This window comes from Hipposideros armiger, unplaced genomic scaffold (genome assembly GCF_001890085.2).
Source record: "Hipposideros armiger isolate ML-2016 unplaced genomic scaffold, ASM189008v1 scaffold_40, whole genome shotgun sequence".
NCBI classification, from domain to species: Eukaryota; Metazoa; Chordata; class Mammalia; order Chiroptera; family Hipposideridae; genus Hipposideros; species Hipposideros armiger.
Window position 1 is genome coordinate 3,655,550 of NW_017731390.1, and position 18,100 is coordinate 3,673,649.

The 18,100-nt window shown below is 54.9% G+C and overlaps 1 protein-coding gene across 16 annotated transcripts in view; it reads right to left on the reverse strand.

Moving 5' to 3' along the window:
* The window catches only part of SRCIN1 (SRC kinase signaling inhibitor 1), a 69,862-nt gene that overhangs the window by 3,701 nt on the left and 48,061 nt on the right, over nucleotides 1-18,100 (reverse strand). For 3 of the 16 annotated variants that reach the window (XM_019638746.1, XM_019638752.1, XM_019638749.1), the window contains 7 exons: nucleotides 15,301-15,431; nucleotides 15,000-15,147; nucleotides 14,415-14,661; nucleotides 13,739-13,973; nucleotides 11,912-12,066; nucleotides 11,456-11,608; nucleotides 6,719-6,865 (listed from right to left, as the gene is read on the reverse strand). In XM_019638746.1, the coding sequence (XP_019494291.1) occupies nucleotides 6,719-6,865; nucleotides 11,456-11,608; nucleotides 11,912-12,066; nucleotides 13,739-13,973; nucleotides 14,415-14,661; nucleotides 15,000-15,147; nucleotides 15,301-15,431 (1,216 nt within the window). Of the gene's footprint in view, nucleotides 61-6,718; nucleotides 6,866-7,374; nucleotides 9,614-10,740; nucleotides 10,864-11,455; nucleotides 11,609-11,911; nucleotides 12,067-13,738; nucleotides 13,974-14,414; nucleotides 14,662-14,999; nucleotides 15,148-15,300; nucleotides 15,432-18,100 lie in introns of those variants that run through there. The other 13 variants (XM_019638745.1, XM_019638751.1, XM_019638735.1 and 10 more) reach the window with 9 other exon arrangements.

Below are 18,100 nucleotides of genomic sequence, written 5' to 3' on the forward strand. Positions count from 1 at the left end.
GTGGCACAGAGTTGGACCAGAGGGCCTGGGAACTGGGGTGGGAATGTAGTTCCACGGTTACTGATAGGAAAGAGAGAAGGAGGAAGAGAGAGACCAGAGAAGTACAAGAGATGTCCCAGGGCCAGCAGACAGGGAGATGGGAAGTGGGGAAAGGACAGGGGAGGAAGGAAGAAGTGAAACATTAGCTGCCACAGGGGTGCATGCCCTCAGAGCACGGAGGGATATGGGCTCTTAGTCCCAACTGGCCAACAGCCCAGCCAGGGCCCCTTTCTACCACAGCAGGAAGCTGATTCTAAGCAGAAGGTCTTGTGGTAGCAACTGAGGAGAGAACTTGCCTCCCTGGGGAGACTTCTCTAAAGAACCCTCCACCCCCACCCTCCAAGAAGCTGAGGGGAAAGGCACTCACTGCAACCAGCCTCCTGTGCAGGGCAGGAAACCCCACTACATCCCATATGACTGGTTCTCCATAAGGGAGAATCAGGGAGGTCACTCTCTAGTCACCAGTCATCTCTCCTAGTTAGAAACAGCTGAGTCCCCTCCCCACCTCCAGCAGACTCCCTGCTTCTGTACTGGTCCTGGAGGTTTGTATGGTACCAGAGCCATCGGCATTGCCAGGAGGGGATGATGTATCACAAATGCAGATTCCTGGGCCTGTTCCAGAATCCATCTCTGGCATGGGCTTGAGAACCTGCATTTTAGGCAGGCACCCCAGGTGATCCGGCTGCACACTTCACTTAGCGATCCGCTGGATTAGGGCTACCCAAACTGGGTTTTCCTCCTGTCCCTCCTGGCCTTATTTAGTCACTAGTGTGATAGCCAAATCGTACTGATAAAAAAAAGGCAGAAAGGAAGAGGACTGGAAACAGTGTTGTGGCCCATCGCCAGAGACCTCCTGCAGGTTAGGTCTGGGCAGGGTCACTCCATTTCCCATGACCTATATTGTCAGCCAGCTGCTGGGTCACGCTATCAGATGCCTCGCAGCAGGAAAGCCAGATCATTCCTCCAGCAGCCTGGAAAGGAGACGAGGAGACCGCACACAGCCTGACCGCTGACAGTGAACCTGTCCTTGCTGGTGATCATGTCTTCTTCCCCCTGCGCACAGTGATTCACCTGGGATTTACTCACCACACTGCAGTCTGCAGTCTATATTTTCCCCTTTATGAAAGCCAACGCAGGCTCCCCGTTTGGGTCTTCTACCCCTCTCCTCTTTACTATGGCCACACATTCCTTCCTCAGAAGGGTTCCAGGGCTGTAGCCACAGATCTTTCAATTCACTCAGTCCTTTGCTGAGAGCCACTTGCCAGGCATGGCCCCTGCTCACAGGGTCGCAGTACCTGGGCCCTGAGAAAACTCAGTTAAAGGCAACCAAGAGCTCTCTTACTCCCTGTCACTTACCTTTGGCTCCTGTCCTGCCCCTCCTCTCATCCCCTTTCCCATTTAAAGCTCTTTCTTCCAAAGCCAGGTGGGAGGGGAGCATGTCTGCTTTCTCCCTGAGTTTCTTCACATCTCACCACGTCCCAGGCCACTGTTGGTTTCCTCTTGGCTGTCCTTTTTGTTCTCAACCCATCTCTCTAGTTAAAAGCTTTTTCTGTTCCTTCATTTTAGCATTTGTCAAGAGCCTCTGTCTATTCTGAGCTTTGGTCTTTAAAACACCTGCCTTCCAACTTGTCCCCTGCATTCACTCAGGTGACGTGTCCTCACCCAGGTGATGTCCCCCTTCTCCCACAGCCAGCACAAGGCCTTTAAACGTCAGCTCTCAGCAGAGTATACCCGCTTATGCAGATGCCCCCCACCCCTTGATTCACAGGGGCCTCTTATGGTTGCTCTGTGAGCATCTGTTTGGTAAAGTCCTCTCAGGCCATCTTCCCTCCCAGGAGACTGGCCACAACATCCCCAAGCCACTTTCCTACAGCTAAGGAAGCATGTCCAACTGTGCCCAGTGACCCTGTCCTGTGCTGCTCAGAGTTCTCAGGTAACACAGCTGCTGTCTCTGAACGGTCCTGTCATTTCCATTTTACCTACTGGTCCTCCCCTGTTGCTCCCAATTATGTCCAGAGAAGCAGAGCTTTGTCACCTTTGTGGCAGGAGAGAAAGCTCATAGATGTTCAGCTTTCAGCTGGGGGACTCTGGAACCATTAGCCAGGGCCTAGAGGGCCGAGCCCTGTACCCTTCCTCTTCCCATGGGTGAGAAGCTTAGAGGCTAGCACCCTCCTTATGCCCCGAACACGCTGACCTGTGCCTCCATGCTCTGACACATACATTTCCATACAGGTATAGATAGATCATCTTGATGCAGCAGACCCTGCCGGCCCTCCTCCCACTGCCGCCTTCCCCCTACCCACACACCCTTCTTCCTTGCTATTTGCCTGAACCAGACACTGGGCTATCAGGAGAGGTGGGGCTTCTCCCAGACCAAGGTGGGTGGGTCCTGATAAATTCCTAGCAATTGGGGCAATTCCTTCTCCTTGCCAGTGAATGACTTAGGCAGAGCAATGAGAAGAGAGGGGAGATCAGTTAGGGGCTTCTGGGGAAGGTCCTCTGGCTCCTAAAAAGATCTGTGTGCTTAGGACCCCTGGAATGAAGGCAGCCACGGGGGAGGGCAAAGTGATGGCCAACAGGACCATGATACGGAAAGAACCTAGGTCCTCACATCCTTGAGCTGCTGAATTCCCCAGCCCTGGATCCTCCCGGCTTCCAGACTTCTTTTGTTACATAATGCCTTTCCTTATCATTTAAGGCATTGTGAGTAGGAGTTTCAGGGATTTGCAGCTAAAAGAATTCCAACTGATACATGAAGCCCAGTGCTGCTCCCCCAGTGCTCTAGTCAACAGTATTCCGGTCACTGGTGCCGTCTCACCAAAGCTTGGTGAGACGCATGAGGTTGTTTCCTGGCAAAGCATGAGAATCCAGCATAAAGATACAGAATTTGTATCAGGCCAACCTGGGCTGAAGTCCCAGCTCTGCCACTTCCTAACCATGTGACCTCTGTCCCTCTGGGGCCTTTATGTCCTCACCTGCAAAGCAGGGAAGACAGTCCATAGAGCATCATCAGTCACATGCGATGACACACACAGAGCACGAGGCCCAGTGCCCACACTCAGGACATGCAATAAATAGTAGCAGTTATTATTATATCATTTTAACATTTTAAGTCTGTTTTGTCTATTTCCCCCTGGATTGGGCCTGATCGATGGCACATTCATTCATCCATTCATTCAACTACCCAACAAATGTTTACTGAGTGCCTATGGGTGCCAAGCACTGCTCTAGGTGCTACAGGATTGCAGCAGTGACAAAGCTAAGCACATATATTTTAAGACCTGAAGTTGTTATGAGGATCAAATAAGATACATAAGTTTGGTACATCAAAAGCGCACTGGCTATTTTTCATCTGCCTCTCCACCCTCCAGATCCTGCTCTGTTCCCTGGCTGACTAAGCCCCCATGCCTTTGCTGACTGGCTTCTGGTTGGGTTTGGCCAATGAGGTTATGGCAGGATGCAGGGGCCAGGTGCTGGTGAAGTTTCTTCCCCACTCCCTCCCTCCTTAGTGCCGTGTTGTAAGCAGCAGCTGTGCTCTCTGTAACTACAGCTCCTGCTGACCAGCTCTCACTGGGCTCCCTAAACCCTACAACTTCCTGCCCCACTTTCCCCTGGCAGGTCCAGCTTTCTGCTCTTCCTGGTCCCCGAATACCTCAACATCCCTTGTGTGTTCCCCTCAGCCCTCTGGGTGGTCCCTTCATTTGAGCCGTCTGAAGAGATATAGTAGGTGTTCACAGAATTCTCAGCCCTAGCAGGAAAGGAGGTATCCACTGTTTCACGCCTGCACCAAGACTTGGATCCTCATACCCCTGGGAATCTGGCTCCCATCCCAACCCTGGGTCTCCAGCACGACATCCAAGGACCTTTTTTTAATATCACGTCCTCTGATTTCTCTGTAGCATCAAGCACTGTTGCACCATCTCAGCACCCCCGACCCATTTCTGTGTCTCTGGTCCTGGCACTTCTATTCTGCTCCCCTCGTCACTGTCAAAGGCAGCTATAAGCTCCAAGTGTTAGAACCAGGTGATGAGGAAGAGGCCTCCGTGTGGCCCTGGGCAAATGTACTGTGTGATCAAGCACATGGTGACTTTTTCCCTTTGGAGAATACTTGGTGGCTTTCAAAGCTCCCCTCCCCCCCCAGCTATGTGACCTCAGAACCTGCTGCTGGATTTTTGTCCCCTTTGTACAAATGAGAAAAGAGGCTGCAGAAGGCAGAGGACTGACCAAGGTCACAGACTGATTGGTATGGAGTGGCGTCCCAGCCCAGAGGACTGAGGGCCAAGTGACCCAGGGTGGCTGAGCAAATGGAGGGTGTGGGGTAGAGGGTACCAGGAGAACTGGGCAGTGGGGACCCGGGCTGTCATGAAGCGCCCCGGGCAGAGGTGACAGAAGTCACAAGGAGACCTTAGAAGGGCGTGCATTTAGGTAGTGAGGCATGAGATGATTTTTTTCTCTGTCTCTTTACAACTTTTCTTTTAAGAATTTCCACAAGGAATATGTATTCCTGTATTAGAAAGAAGGCGTTTTTTTAAAGGAAGTCTATTAGAAGAGGAAAAATGAGAGAGCCGTAGCCAGAACAGTGGCAGTAGGGTGGAGAGAGAACAACTATGTCTAGGTAGCAGGGGAGGGGAGAGAAGAACTCTCGGAGCCGTCCGAGCGTGGGTGGATGCCTGCGGGTGGGTGACATTTCCTGAGAGGAAAGCAGCTGGGGACGGCTTGAGCTCAGAAGAGAGACCTGAGCAGGGACAGATGGAGTCTGGTACCTAAGGAGAGAAGCGTGTGGCGTGAGGAGAAAAGAGGCCAGGCACAGCGAAGTGAAAAGGCAAGCAGAGGAGAAAAACTCAGAAAGGAGTCAGGAGGGGTGGGGGCGGGGGCTAAGGGAGGAGAGGAGGTCAAGGAATGGAGGGTCTACACAGCACGCACCCCTGCCAAGTGTGTGTTGGTGGGTATATACCACTCATGCTGCGGAGAGTTGTGGGAGTCCCATTTGGAGGCTGCTGGAGACCTAGCCAAGCCCAGCGGTGATGATGGAGGGGAGGCAGAGTGGGCTGAGGACTGAATGGAGGAGAGAGCATGGAGGCAATGGAGGTAACCATAGGGGAAGGGGAAGCCACGGAGTGAGCAGCTGGGTGCTAGACGATGGAGCATAACAATGGAGGGAGGCACCCACTGAGGAGGCGAAAGCAAATGTGTTTTGGGGGAGGGGTAGCAAGTGGGGAGGGCACCACTTGCTAGCCGTGTGGTCTTGGGGAAAGCCTCAGTTTCTCCATCTATCAAATGGGGATAGTAAGGACCTTCTTCAGAGTGGTGAGTGTGCAATGAAATAACGGGTGTACCTGGCACAAATGAACACTCCATAAATGTCAGCTGCTGTTTTGGACATGAAGGAGGGACCAGCCTGGACAGGATGACGGGAACTCATCCATGGTGGTGTCAGGAAAAAAGAGCTGGGGGTGGGACTTGCAGGGTGTGTGTGGGGCCCCATGAGGAAGATGGTGGGCCAGTGGGGAGCTAGTGAGAAGAGGCTGGTCAACAGGGGGGCTGGGGGCGGGGAAGGACAGGAGTGGATGGCCCACCTCCACTGGATTCTCCAGGGAACCAGCAGGCAGGATCGTGTGGTAGGAGGGGCTTCGGGGTTTCTGGGTCCCGGTCCTGGCTCTGATCCACCTCGCTTTGCACCACTGGGAAGTCCCTTTCTTTCTCTGAGCTGTCCCTGGGCTGTCAAGGAGGCAGTGGACTCGCCCATTTCTAACCTCCTACCTCTGAGCCTTCGTGTCACAGCATTTCACCCCCCATGCCCACCCCCAACACCAAGAAAAGGCTTGGCTAACCAGGGCTCTTAGAAAATATTTACTGAACAAAATAGTATTCCTAAGGGCCCTCAAACTGTTGGGTTAGGGGCCCCCCCACGGGCCACAGGGCAGAAACACCCATGGGTAAGGTCAACAACTCTATATACCGTCCCTAACACGCTAGTTAAATCTGAAAGAGGGTGCAGCACCCCTGCTGTTCCTTCCCCACCTGGGCGGGGGTGAGGGGCAAAGTACCTCTCTCTTTTTTACCCCTCCTCATCGAATGTCAGCAGGAATGCACTGAAACCCAAACACAAGACTGAAAAGCAGAGGCAAGTTGGTTTCTCCCTCAGCTGGGAGATGGTCTAGGAGCTAAGAGGGAGGCTGAGATGAGAGTGGGGGCCCCAGAGAGCAGGCAGGACTGAGAGCAGAGAGAAGGAAGCAGAGGAGAGGAGGGCAGTGGCAGAAGATGAGGGGGTACATAAGTCCCCCTTCCACACCCCAGGGCAGGCCAGGTCTTAGAAGGGGCCTAGGCAATGGCGCTGGTGGGGACAGGAGTCCACTCACTTCCCCTCCTGCAGGGGCAGCTGGGGAGAAGGCCCGGCGTGAGGGGTCTCCTGACAGGAGGGGCCTGGTTGAGAACCTAAGTTCTAAACCAGATCCAGAGCACTGGGATTGGGGAGAGGAGGGAGGAAACGCTTCAAGGGACTGGTGGGGCAGTCCTGACAGAGAGAGTCTCTCTGAGCAGCCAGGGGGAAGGTAGTCACAGGAATGATAGCAGTAGATGCCCAGCACACAATAGTAAGACATAGCACTGCGGGGGGGAGGGGCATGGATGGGGCCAAGGTCCTGTTCCCACAGTCCTGTTCCCACGGTGCCCACCTTACCTGCTGCTGGGCCTGGATCCTCATGTACTCGGCCCTCTGCTTGCCATGCTTGCTTTTGTCAGGGCTGCCTGCCTGGCCCTGGGCCGCCTTCAGCCTAGAGGCTCCTGGAGTCACCACCTTCATTGGTGGCACACTGCCACCGCCACTCTGCAGGAAGAAGAAAAGGGTTGGGGTTGGAGGGGTATCATACAAGAACCTTAGGCACTGGGTAGAATCTCTGAGGCTGGGACCTCTTCAGTGGGCCCTTTGGGACCTGGAGACACCTGCCCCTTCCCCCTGCCCCCTCCGGCTCGATATCCCACCCAATCCAGGACTCAGGCTTACTCTCTAAGGCCAGGTTTAAGGCCTCCCTGAAGGAGAGGTAACAGGGGCCACCAGCTAGGTTCCAAAACCACACCACTCCCAAGTGGGAACTCTTTGGTGGTTTCGTGGAGTAGCCCAGAGGCAGGTGGTGCCTCTTGGGGGAGCTACTTGTAAAGTGACGGTCCTTAGCACCACCCCCACGCCCAGCAAGGGGCACCATCCTGAGCCCAGGAGAGCATGCCTGAGATGGGGGGTGGGGGGCGTTCTTTATAATGGCAGGCAGAGCAGGATTGACAGCCCAGGCCCAAATCTTTCTCCGAACGTGAGGAGAAAGTCTCCCTGGGGTGAAGTCTCCCCAGGGATGGACAAGTCTGGCCCCCCTTGAACCACTCCAGGTACTAGGCCTGCCCAGAAGGGCTCTGGGGATCCAGAGGCAAAGGCAGAGAAACGACAGAGACAGAAAAAGTCAAACAAGAGAGGGGGAGGGGAGCATGGGGATGGAACAGGGGGAGAGAACTTTATTTGTTGGTTTACAGATACAGAGCAGAGGGGAGAGGCCCTGGTCCCTGCCAGGGGTAGATGGGCTGATCCCTGGAGAGGCCAGCTTCCCAGCCTCCCTGGGCTCTGCCTGTAAACCCAGCCCGGCACTAGGCTCCCAGGAGGGTGGCAAGAACGGAGAGAAGGCCAGTGGGAGGAGGGGGCTGGTGTGGTGCTCCTGCAGCCCTCCACTCCCTCCAGCTCTGAAGACATGAAGGTAGGAGCAGAGGACAGGGGAGGAGGCAGCCACCTGGGGACTTGGGGGCGGGGATGGGGGACTGCCAGGGGGTCCCTTGGTGGGGGTCGTGCCCATCTGGCTCAAGGTAGCTTCCAGCTCCCGGAGAGTCTCCTCCAGGCTGTCCATCTGCTGGGTGGTGGCGCTCCTCACTGTGCAGCCTAGGTCAGCAGCAGGCTGGCCCTTGTACTCCCCATTGCTGGATTGGGAATTGTGTCCAGAGTCCTTGGGGGTCTCCTCTGGGTGCATCTCAGCAGTAGAGGGCTCCTGAGTCCTGTCCAAGGCTGGTCCCCAAGGACAGGGGATCCTGGCTCCTTCCTCCTCTGGGATGCAGTCCCCTCTCCTCAGTCTCTTCAGAGGTGTCCCTTCCTTTCCAGGCATCAAGCTGCCCCTGGGATGGGAAGCCTCAGCCACTTCCCTCGGCAGGGCCTGTGGGCTATCCCAGCCCCTCCCGCTGCCAGCCAGGGTCCGGGGTCTCGGGGTGGGGGTCATCCTGGGACTGGGCCCTTCAAGCCTGGCCTCTGGTGGGGAGGGAGGGTTGGGGGCACACTCCGTCAAGATGATCCGGGGGACGCAGAAGGCCCTGGGGCCTGGGGCAGCCTGGGGAGAGAAGAAAGGTGAGGGAGAATGCGATCCCTGCAAACCACCCCACACCGAACTGGGATGGGGGAGTAGACATGGGTGAGCCTAGCCCCTTCCTTCCATTGATGGAGAAACTGAGGCGGGGGAGAGGCCTGGCTGAGTTGACCCAGCAATTAGAGGCAACGCTGGGACAAGAACTCAGGTCTCTTCCCACCACACCCTCTGGTCTCCCTCCTTCTGGCAGAGATGCCAGCTTCCCTGGAAGCACAGGTAATGCTGACTTCTCACTGCCCACGCTAAACTCGGGGAGCAGACGTTAGGTCTCACGGGTCCTCCCATGAGTTTGCCCATCCTTGCAATGGGATAACAATACGAGGGTGGGTGGAGAATTAAGTGAGCTCGTGTGGCACGTGCTTAGAACAGTGCCCAGCTCGTTGTAAGTGCTCAGCTCTTTGTTGAATTGAACTAAACGACGGGAGACCAGCAGCCCTGTGTGGGTGGAGACAAGATGTCAGTCTCTGGCCTCTGAGGGTGGGGCTGTCATCCTCTTCTCAGGCCAGAGACTCCTGGACCCCCCATCCCCGCCCCCTACTTTTGGAGTTTCTTCCAAGGGTTTCATAGCCTCAGAGGAAGGGGCTCGGTCGGCCAAGTGCCCCTGCCACACACAGGCTTGGGCAAAGCTAGAGCACCTGCTTCTGTGTGAGCATCCCTGGCTCCGGCTTTGGTGGGAGCACAGAGAGAGCCCCTCCAAACTGAGTGAACCTTGGTCTAATTCTGAGCACCAGTCTTGTTCCAGGTTCTGTTACATACATCTTTATCTTTAATCCTTACTGTAACCCACGAAATGTCCACTACTGTCATCTGCCCCCACTTTATTCATGAGGAAACGGACGAGGGCAGGGTCATTCACCCAAGGTCACTTACTCACAGCTAGTTAGTGGCAGAGCCAGGATTTGAACCCAGGCAGTCTGACTCCAAGTCCAATGCTCTTTCCACTAAAAGGAGCCATGGGGAAATTCATGGGGGGCAGCAGGGTCCCCCAGCCCTCCTCCCAAGGCAACCCACCAGCCCTGCCACCTGCTTACCTGGAGGTGGGGATGCAGACCAGGAAGGCAGAGCGGGAGCCCCATGCCTGCCTGACTCCATTGCCCGGTGGTGCCTCAGGATGCAGAGGGTGAGCCAGGCCTCAAAGGCCTGCAGAGGGGCTTTGCCCACTGGGCTCCTTCAGGATTGGCTCCCTGAGCCAGAAAGGGGCAGGGGCTGGGTGCTGAGGGCACAGCCAGCCTGGGGGGCAGCCCTTCCATACTGCTCATGCCCAGATGGCTCAAGCCCATCCTCTGCCCAGCAGACAGCGCTGTCCACCCATCTGGTGCCTGTCTGCTCCCCCTGACCAGGGAGACAAAGCACCACCAGGCCTGAAGCAAGGCCAGAAATCGGTGGCAGCCAGCATGGAGCCCTCTGTGGGCCAAGGAGAACCAGACAAGACAGGTGAGCCTGTGTGTGCATTAGAGGTTGCCCTCCCACAGCAGAGGCCCTCCTGCCCCGATATGACTGGGCAGAGGAAGAGATTCCCAGACCCGCCCCCCCCCAGGTCCGACTCCCCAAGCAGAGTCCTCTGGGGGTAGAGACAGCAAGTCCACCCCCAAGCTCCCAAGAAAGGGTAAAGAGAAAATAAGTGCAGCAGGACAGCAGCAAGGACAAAAGTTAGAGTGAAGGAAGAACTTCCCAATGCTGAAAGACGCAGAGCCAAGGAAGGGCATGGATTTCTTCCATTCCAAGCTCCCTGACCAGAGGGGGCAAGATAGGATCACAGGTCGAAGGGTGGTTGTAAACGAGCCTTCCCCCTGGGGTGTCCTGGCCTCCAGTACAAGGCATAGATTCTAGTGGGAGAAATGGAGTGCCTGTCTGACACAAGCAGCAGACTAGGACATACGGGGGCAGGGGCTAGGCAAGGGCTCAGGACAAAGTCACATTTTGAGTTGGACCTAAAGTCATTTAGTGAGCAAGATCCAAACTCCAATCTTGGACCAAGACAAAACCCAGGCTTCGGGCCAGACCTGAACTCTGGCCGCAGATGGGAACAAAATACCCAGGCCACCATGGGCTGACTCAGAATCAAGCCTGTAAGAAAAGCAGACCCAAGGGGCCACCGGATACCAGCTGCTGGAGTCTCAGAGACAGAAGAAAGGGTTATGCTCCTGCCCTTGGGGTGGGGGAGGGGTGAGTCCATGTAGGTGAGGCTGTGGAAGCGATGGGGACCAGGGTAGTGACTGGTGTTTTAGCGGGTTAGTGTGAGAGGTGAGGAGAGGAAGGTGTGGAGGCACAGGCAGAGAGAGCGCCATGAGAGGTGGGGGCAGCCCGTTACCTTCCATGTGGGGCCTGGGGCTGAGCCCCCAGGGGACCCCAAGTCCTGGGGGGACAGCAAGGTGGGAATCAGCTGGCGGCAGGGCGTGGGGGGGAGGGAAGACACTGAGCTTCTCTCAAACACCTGGGGAGCAGAAGGTGGGGGCAGATTTGGAGGAGGGGCACAGGGAGGACAATGGGTTACGGCTTATGGCTTAGGCACCCACGGGGAGGGGTGGCCTGGGCTGGCATTGGGATCCCAGCCTCACTCCTCGGCCCCTCACCATGGCCACTGGCCACTCCACCCTCCAGTTTGCCTCCTCCTCCAGAGGTCCTATAAGTCTGGGGTCTCCAGCCACTCAGGGAGGAGGGCTGAGAACACTTGAGTACGGGTGACACGGGAGGGGCTCAAGGCACTTGGGTATGAGGGCATTAAATGTTTGCGGAATATTTGAGGGTGGAGGGGCGTCTCAGAGCACAGAGGGTCTTAAGGTAGTTGGGGTGCAGGGGATGTCTCAGAGACTACAACAAAAAAATTCACACCTGCCAGGAGGGACTTTAGACCCCTCCCCCATTTTACAGTGGAGAAGGGATCGAAGCAAGAGGAGGGGGTCCTGACCAGGCCAGCGCTCAGCAGGGAGCCCAAGAGTCCAGCCACCTGCTATGGGGTCAGCTTGGCAAGGAAAAGGAGCAGGGCCTAGCTGATGACTCAGGGGCCAGGGGTGCTCCTGACCTACCTCTAGTTCTGCGATGATGCGGTCCTCATCGTCCTCGTCCTTGATGGCCGAGGCCATGATGGGTGGTGTGGAGGCCGGGCGAGCCACCTCAGACACAGTCCGGCGCAGCTTCACCTGGGGCTTCTGTACCTCCAGCTCCTCAGACTCGGCCTTCTGCAAGGCCCGGGCCTCCATCAAGGCCAGGCTCTCTCCCCCACCACTACCAGCTCACCTCCTCGGCTCTATGGGTTCCAGACCATCTCTCACCTGCCCCAGCTCATCTGCCACTTCCTCTCTCCCCTCCCCTATGGCCCCTTCCCCTGGTGGAAGTCCAAGCCAGTAGTCACCATTGGCCAGCCCCCTTCTTTCCTTCTACTTCCTCTGAGAGAGGGGACCGCCCTAGAGGGTCTCCAGAGGTCGTCTCAAGCATCCCCCCAACTCAACCTCCTCGTCTCCTGCCCAAGGTGGGACTGGTACCTTGATGAAAGCTGAGTCCTTCTTGCTGGTGACCACAACCTCTCCGGTGCGTGTGGTGGTCAGGCCATGGGAGGAGGGGAAGCTCCGGCGGGGAGGGGGCGGTGGGGGCGACTTGGAGGGCTTCTCCGTGCGGTATCGGGGCACTGTCAGCTCATCTGCGGGCAGCCAAGGGGTGGGGGGTCAGGGGACCTATAACCCTGGAGTCCATGTGCCACATCTGATTCCAAGGGGATAAACCTTGCTTCCTCCTCCGGGGAAGAGGGAAGAGGAAGGTTCAGGGGGAAAGACACAGGCTCCCTCCTCCTTCTCTCTTACCTCCCCATGCAATCCAGCTCCAAACCCTGTCACTCCTCCCCTTACAGCACTCTCACCCCTTACTATTCAAAGTGTGGTCCACGGACCAGCAGCATTGGCAGCACCCGGGGGCTTGTTAGAACTGGAGAAGCTCAGGCCCCACCCAGAGCTGTTGGATCAGAATCCACATTTTGACAGATTCCCCTGATGATTCAGGCACACATTCAAGTTTGGGAAGTGCTACTCTGATCTGGTTTTTTTCCACCTGCCCCTCAGCCCCTGCCCAGGCACTGATCTTCATCCATTCTCCATCAGGAGAGGACAATAACTATTCCAAGAGCCTGACCCCGCCCACCAGGCTCCCCCTTCCCCCAATTCTTCCAGGGCTGGGGGCTGTTTCCAGGGCAACCTGTAGAAAAATCACTGAAACCTGACACTCCTCTGCCTTTGATCCCCCGGTGGCTCCCCATTACCCCAAACCACATCCGAGCTTCTTGGCCCAGCACCCTCCACATCTACCAATCTTTCAGCCTCAGCTCTGTTTGCTACTCCCTGAGCTGGACCCTGCTGGACAACACCAAACACACACGTCCAGGCATTTGCACATGCTGCTCTCTCTCGGTGAAATGCCCTCTCTCACCAGCCTGGAAAGCATCTCCTCATTTGCAAGACTCCAATGGAAAGTGCCCTCCAATGGGAAACCCTTCCTGCCTTCCCAGAGCAGGACTAGGGCTGCACAACACGAGACCTCACCTCCCAGCTGCATTTAGCACCTCATCCTATTTCTGGTTTACATACTAGCTGTGGCCTGGTGCAGATTACGTAACCAAGTTGAGCTTAGGGTCCTCATCTATAGAATGGGAATAACTACAGTATCTGCCTTCTGGAGTTGTTACAAAATTATAACGATTAATATATAGAAAGCATTTGGGGCAGTTCTTGTCACAAAGTAAGTATGCACTTGATAAACGTTCATGTTATATTATTCCTCCACTCTATTTTGAGCTCCTTAAAAGCAAATGATACCTTATCTCCTTAGCCCCAGCACCCAGCACACAGTAGGTGCTTAAACACCTATGTGTGGCAGGAATGAATAAAGGAACGGACGATGGCTGCCATTTCTGGTTCAGATTTCTGCCACCCCTGTGAGCTCACAGGCTTGGGGAGCACCGGAAGCATGTCCACATGGATCAGCGCTGCACCTCGTGTGAGCACAGCCTGGTTCAGGGCGCGTGCTCGGGCAGAAGGTACAGGCAGATGACTCTCTGCCTGGACTTGCTCATCTTCCCTGCGTGGTCCTCTTAGCAGCAGAGCAGTGGGAACAGCCCTGGATGGAGTTCAGCTCTAACCCAGCCTCTGGGTCTCCTTTTGGTGGCTGAGGGTCAGGCTGCTGATGTCCCAGCCCCTCCTTTCTCCAGCAGCCTGACCACAAAGATTCTCACTCCCACGTGCCGCCCCCATCAACCTGAGAGCTCCTGAAGATGGGGCTCCCCTCCTCTGGGCTGTTCACCCGCCTCCTATCTGCCCCCATACCTGAGCCCCTCCTCCCACTGGGCTCCGTTCGGGGGGCTGCCTTCTGGCCATGGGGGATCTTGGGGGGCTTGTGGTCAGGGGTGGGGGCCGGGCCTGGGTGGGCCTTGCTCGCACAGTCCAGGTCAGGAATGGCCTTCAGCAGCTCCGCCTGTGTCTCCTCCAGCAGCCGGTTGATGTCCTTGGCGCTGTACTGGGTCAGGGCCGCCCGCTTCTCCTCCCAGTCTCGCTCGGCCGCCTTGAGAGGAAGGGGCGAGAGTCAGGACTACAGTGGCTGCCCTGCTCCTGGACCTTTGGGGCCTCAGCCCCTTCCCCCAGCCCCACATGGAAGGCCCCCGGAGGACGCTTGGACTTCTTGAATGTCACGTGCTTTCTCCATGAGTCTGGAAGAACACCTTCTTTATATACTACTCTCTTGATAGACTTAGACCTGTTTTTGGACAGTCTCTTGTTTCATTGGCCACATAGTCTATTCTTGTGGTAACATAACACTGCCTTCATTATTATAGCTTTATAGTATGCTTTTCTATCTACCAAGATGACTGTCACCCTCAGCATGCTTCTCAGACATCCTCCTCCCCCAGGAACAAGTCCCCATGCCGTGTCGGCACTTCCCAACCTAGGATGGTGGTAAGAACCTATGAGCCTAGGTTGGGCCCCTCAATCCCAGGCCCAGCACCTCGACAGACACAGCCTTGTCCACGCTTCTCTTGCCAGGAGCGTCCAGGCCTTTGGTGGGGTTGCCCCCCTTGGGCGTAGCAGGAGCTCCCTCAGCTGGCCCACTCAGCTCATGGAGGTTCAGCGGAGGGCTGGGGGGTGGCATTTCGAAGTCCAAGCTCTTATTGAAGTCAGCCTCGGCTGTCACCTTCTTGGGGGACTGATTCAGGAGGTTGTTGGGGGGTGGCCAGCCACCTTCGTCCACTTGCCTGGAGTTGGGAGAGTTAGGAACCGCTGTGAGCCCAGCAGCACGGTGACCCCCATGCAAGGGCAGCCTGGCCCGCGGGAAGCAGGGCATGAGGAGGGCTCTGGGATCTTGCAGGACAGAGTGAAGGGCCTGAGAAATGACCGCATCTAGCATAAGGGACAGCCAAGCCTACAACATGTGAGGAGGTCCCAAGTCAGAACTGGGTACAGCTCTGGTTGGCACATTAGTGACCTTTGGGGGAGTCAGGATAAGGGGTGAGGCTGAGCTGTCAATCTGGGCCCAGTGTGTAACCCGAGGGGAAGTCAGAGGTCAGAGATAAGCGGTCAGGGATAGAATGACCTTCGGAGCTGAGCCAGCGTGTCTGTGACCCCACGGCAGCGTTTGAGTAGCCCGTCCAGGCGCTGTGGCTCCTCTTTCAGGAACTTCACGGCCTCCACCTCCACGCGAAGCACTACCCGCATCTTGCTCTGCAGGGCTGGGAAGTGCGCTGAGGAGACCAAAAGGAGGGAGCTGGGGAGGGTGAAGCTCCGAGGACCGATAGGATGGGCAGCAGAGAGGGCAGTGCCTGGGGTTGGGAACAGGGATGCAGCGGGGACTCCCACCTGGACCACACGCCACACGCACTGGCCCCCAGGCTCACCCTTGAGCTCAGTCAGCGTCTCCCCAAGCTGCTTCAATACCAGCGCCTTCTCTTCCAGCTCAGGCCCAGGCACCAGCCTGTGGTTATGGGACACATCCCTCTGGATCTTCTCCACTGACTTCTCCAAGTCACTGCAGCCACAGAGAGACCCTCTCAGCCCTCTCTGGCCCCAGCCCAGCCCCCTGAAATTGGGCAGCTGGAAAGAAATCAGGTCACCAGTCAGATAAAAATTAAAAGCCATTTACCAGACCACATGCCCAAGTGAAATCAGAAATCAGAAATGCCAAACCTCAGAGATGAGACTTTGGAAGAGCTCGCTAACAGTGGCCCGCGGTCCTCCCTTTGAAGTTCTGATGTTTAGCCACATCAGCCCAAATCTCCCTCCCTATAACTTGCATCTTCTGATTCTTATTCTGCTAAGGCAGCGGCAGGTAACTTGGCAGCCTTTCAAAGAGCTGGAGGCAGCTGCACGCGCCTCTAAGGGGTCTCTTCTCTTGCAGGGTGTCACTGCCACGTCCACCTACCTTTTCTCAAATGATCCAGACACTTGGCCTCTTTCTTTGAGGACAAAACTGCTTTTGATTTTCAGCTGGCTTATGCTAAGCTCATGTCATTTAAAACCCCACATCTCTCTAAAGTAAATCAGACCAAGTCGCCAGCCCATGTTGAACCCTAAATGGATCCCATCATTCTGAGGCTAAAATCCAAACTCTTCAATGCAGCCAAGAAGGGTATGAGGGTAGTAGTTGAAAATTTGGTTCCAGAGTCAGACAGATCCAAATTCCAATCCCAGCTCTGCCCATCTCAGCAGGGAGATCTTGGGACAAGTTACCTAATATCTCCAGGCCTCAACCTCTTCATCTAAAATATTGGGATGGCAAGAGTTCCTCCCTCCTGGGGCCGCTGTGAGGATTAAATGAGCTAATGCAGATGGGAAAGGGGTATCAAGGGATCAGGGCCTGGGGGCTGCTCGTATTTTTCCTCCAGCCACAACCCCTGTCCTCATCTGACTTGCTTCTGTTTAGAATCATCCAAAATTTCTCTGAGGTCCTTGTGTGTGCTGCCTTCTCTGGGCCTTTTACATACCATTTTCTCTGCCTAGAATACTCCATTCACACACACACACACACACACACACACACACACACACACACACACGTGTGCGCATGTATGACTAATTTCCACTTGTCCTCAGGTCTCAATGAGAACCTCTCCTCTACTCCCTACACTTGGGGTTAGGGGTCTGCTTCCTGCTCCCCCAAACCCCTGGAGCTCCTGATTGCTGGGCTGTGCAGCTTCAGGCAAGCAGAGGCCATGTCTTCAGGATTCATCTCCAATGCTGAGCACCTGGCACAGTGCCTGGAGCAGAATAGATGTCTGGTAAATAACTGTGGGATGAATGAATAAGTAAAAGAAGGAACTGGCGCCCTGGTAGTTCATCTCCTTTCTGTACTGGAGTCGCTGACATCTCTGACCCACACGCAGGACTTTACATACATTCCTGTCAAACCCCATCTGTTGGATTTCAGTTCAAGTATCCAGGTGGGAACAACGTCTGAGTCTCAGTTCTACCATCCAACAGATTTGCTCACCCTCAAAGCTCTGTGTCATCAGCAAACCTTACCAGCATGCCTTATATATCTTTATCCAACTAGCAGGTAAAAAGACCATGTTGGAGCCAAGGATAAAATCCTGTGACTCAGCACTACCAGTCAAAGAGCTATCATGTTCTAAGCATTTACTGTATGCCAGGTTCTACATTCAGCCTTTCACTTTCATTACCTTATTTAATCCTCACAAATCCTGAGTGGGACCATTATACCACCAGTTTACACACAGACAAACAGCAGCTCAGACACCAGACTACATTTCACAGCATCCCTTGCAGTTAGAAGTGGCCATTCAACTGAGGTCTAGCCAATGGAATATGAGTGGAAGGGGTACATGCTGTTTCCAGGCCTGGCCCATAAAAACATCCCATGTAAGCTCTTCAAAACTCTTTTCCCCTTCCTGCTGGTTGAAAGGCAGTGACCCTGTGGGTTATCTTGGAAGGCACATATTGAAGAAGGCAAAACCTCCTCTACCTGGGTCCCTGAATGACTGCATAGAGGAGGGCAATTCCACTAACCCACCCAATATTGTCTCATAAGAAAGACATGTCTATTACTTCTGAACCATTATTACTTCTGAACCATTATAGAATTTGTTAGAGTAGCTACCCTAACTAATTAATTAGCTACCTTAACAAATAAACCGGCTTTGTCATTAAAAAGAAAAAAGAAAAAAAAAGAGGCTCAGAAAGATTAAGTAACTTGTCCAAGGTCATACAACTATTTTGTGGCAAAGCAAGATCTACTCATGTCTGATTTCAGCCACTGGATTACATTGCATCTCACTCCCACACTAGACTAACATCACCCCACAGCCATCCACTATCCCACTCAACCCTCATTCTGCCATATGGGAAAGAACAACTCTCCTCCACTGTATGTGTCACCTGACTGGCTCAGGGCATGCCAGTTTTGTAAGCCTTTAGGAAGTGACAACACTGGAACTCTCAGGTAGAAGGGACTAGGCCCCCCTTTAGGCTCAATTAGAACCCTGGTTTTCTGATCATGCAATCTGCCTAACGTGGGCAGGCTCTGCAAGTGAGTCCCAGAAAAACCCAAGTCTAGACTCTGGGACCAGAAAGTAGTTGGGTTTTCCAGACCCAGATTTAGTCCTGGAGGAGTTAAGAGGGGGGAGAGTCAGGACAAAACCAGCTATATAATATGTGGGGCCCATTGCCAAATGAAGATTT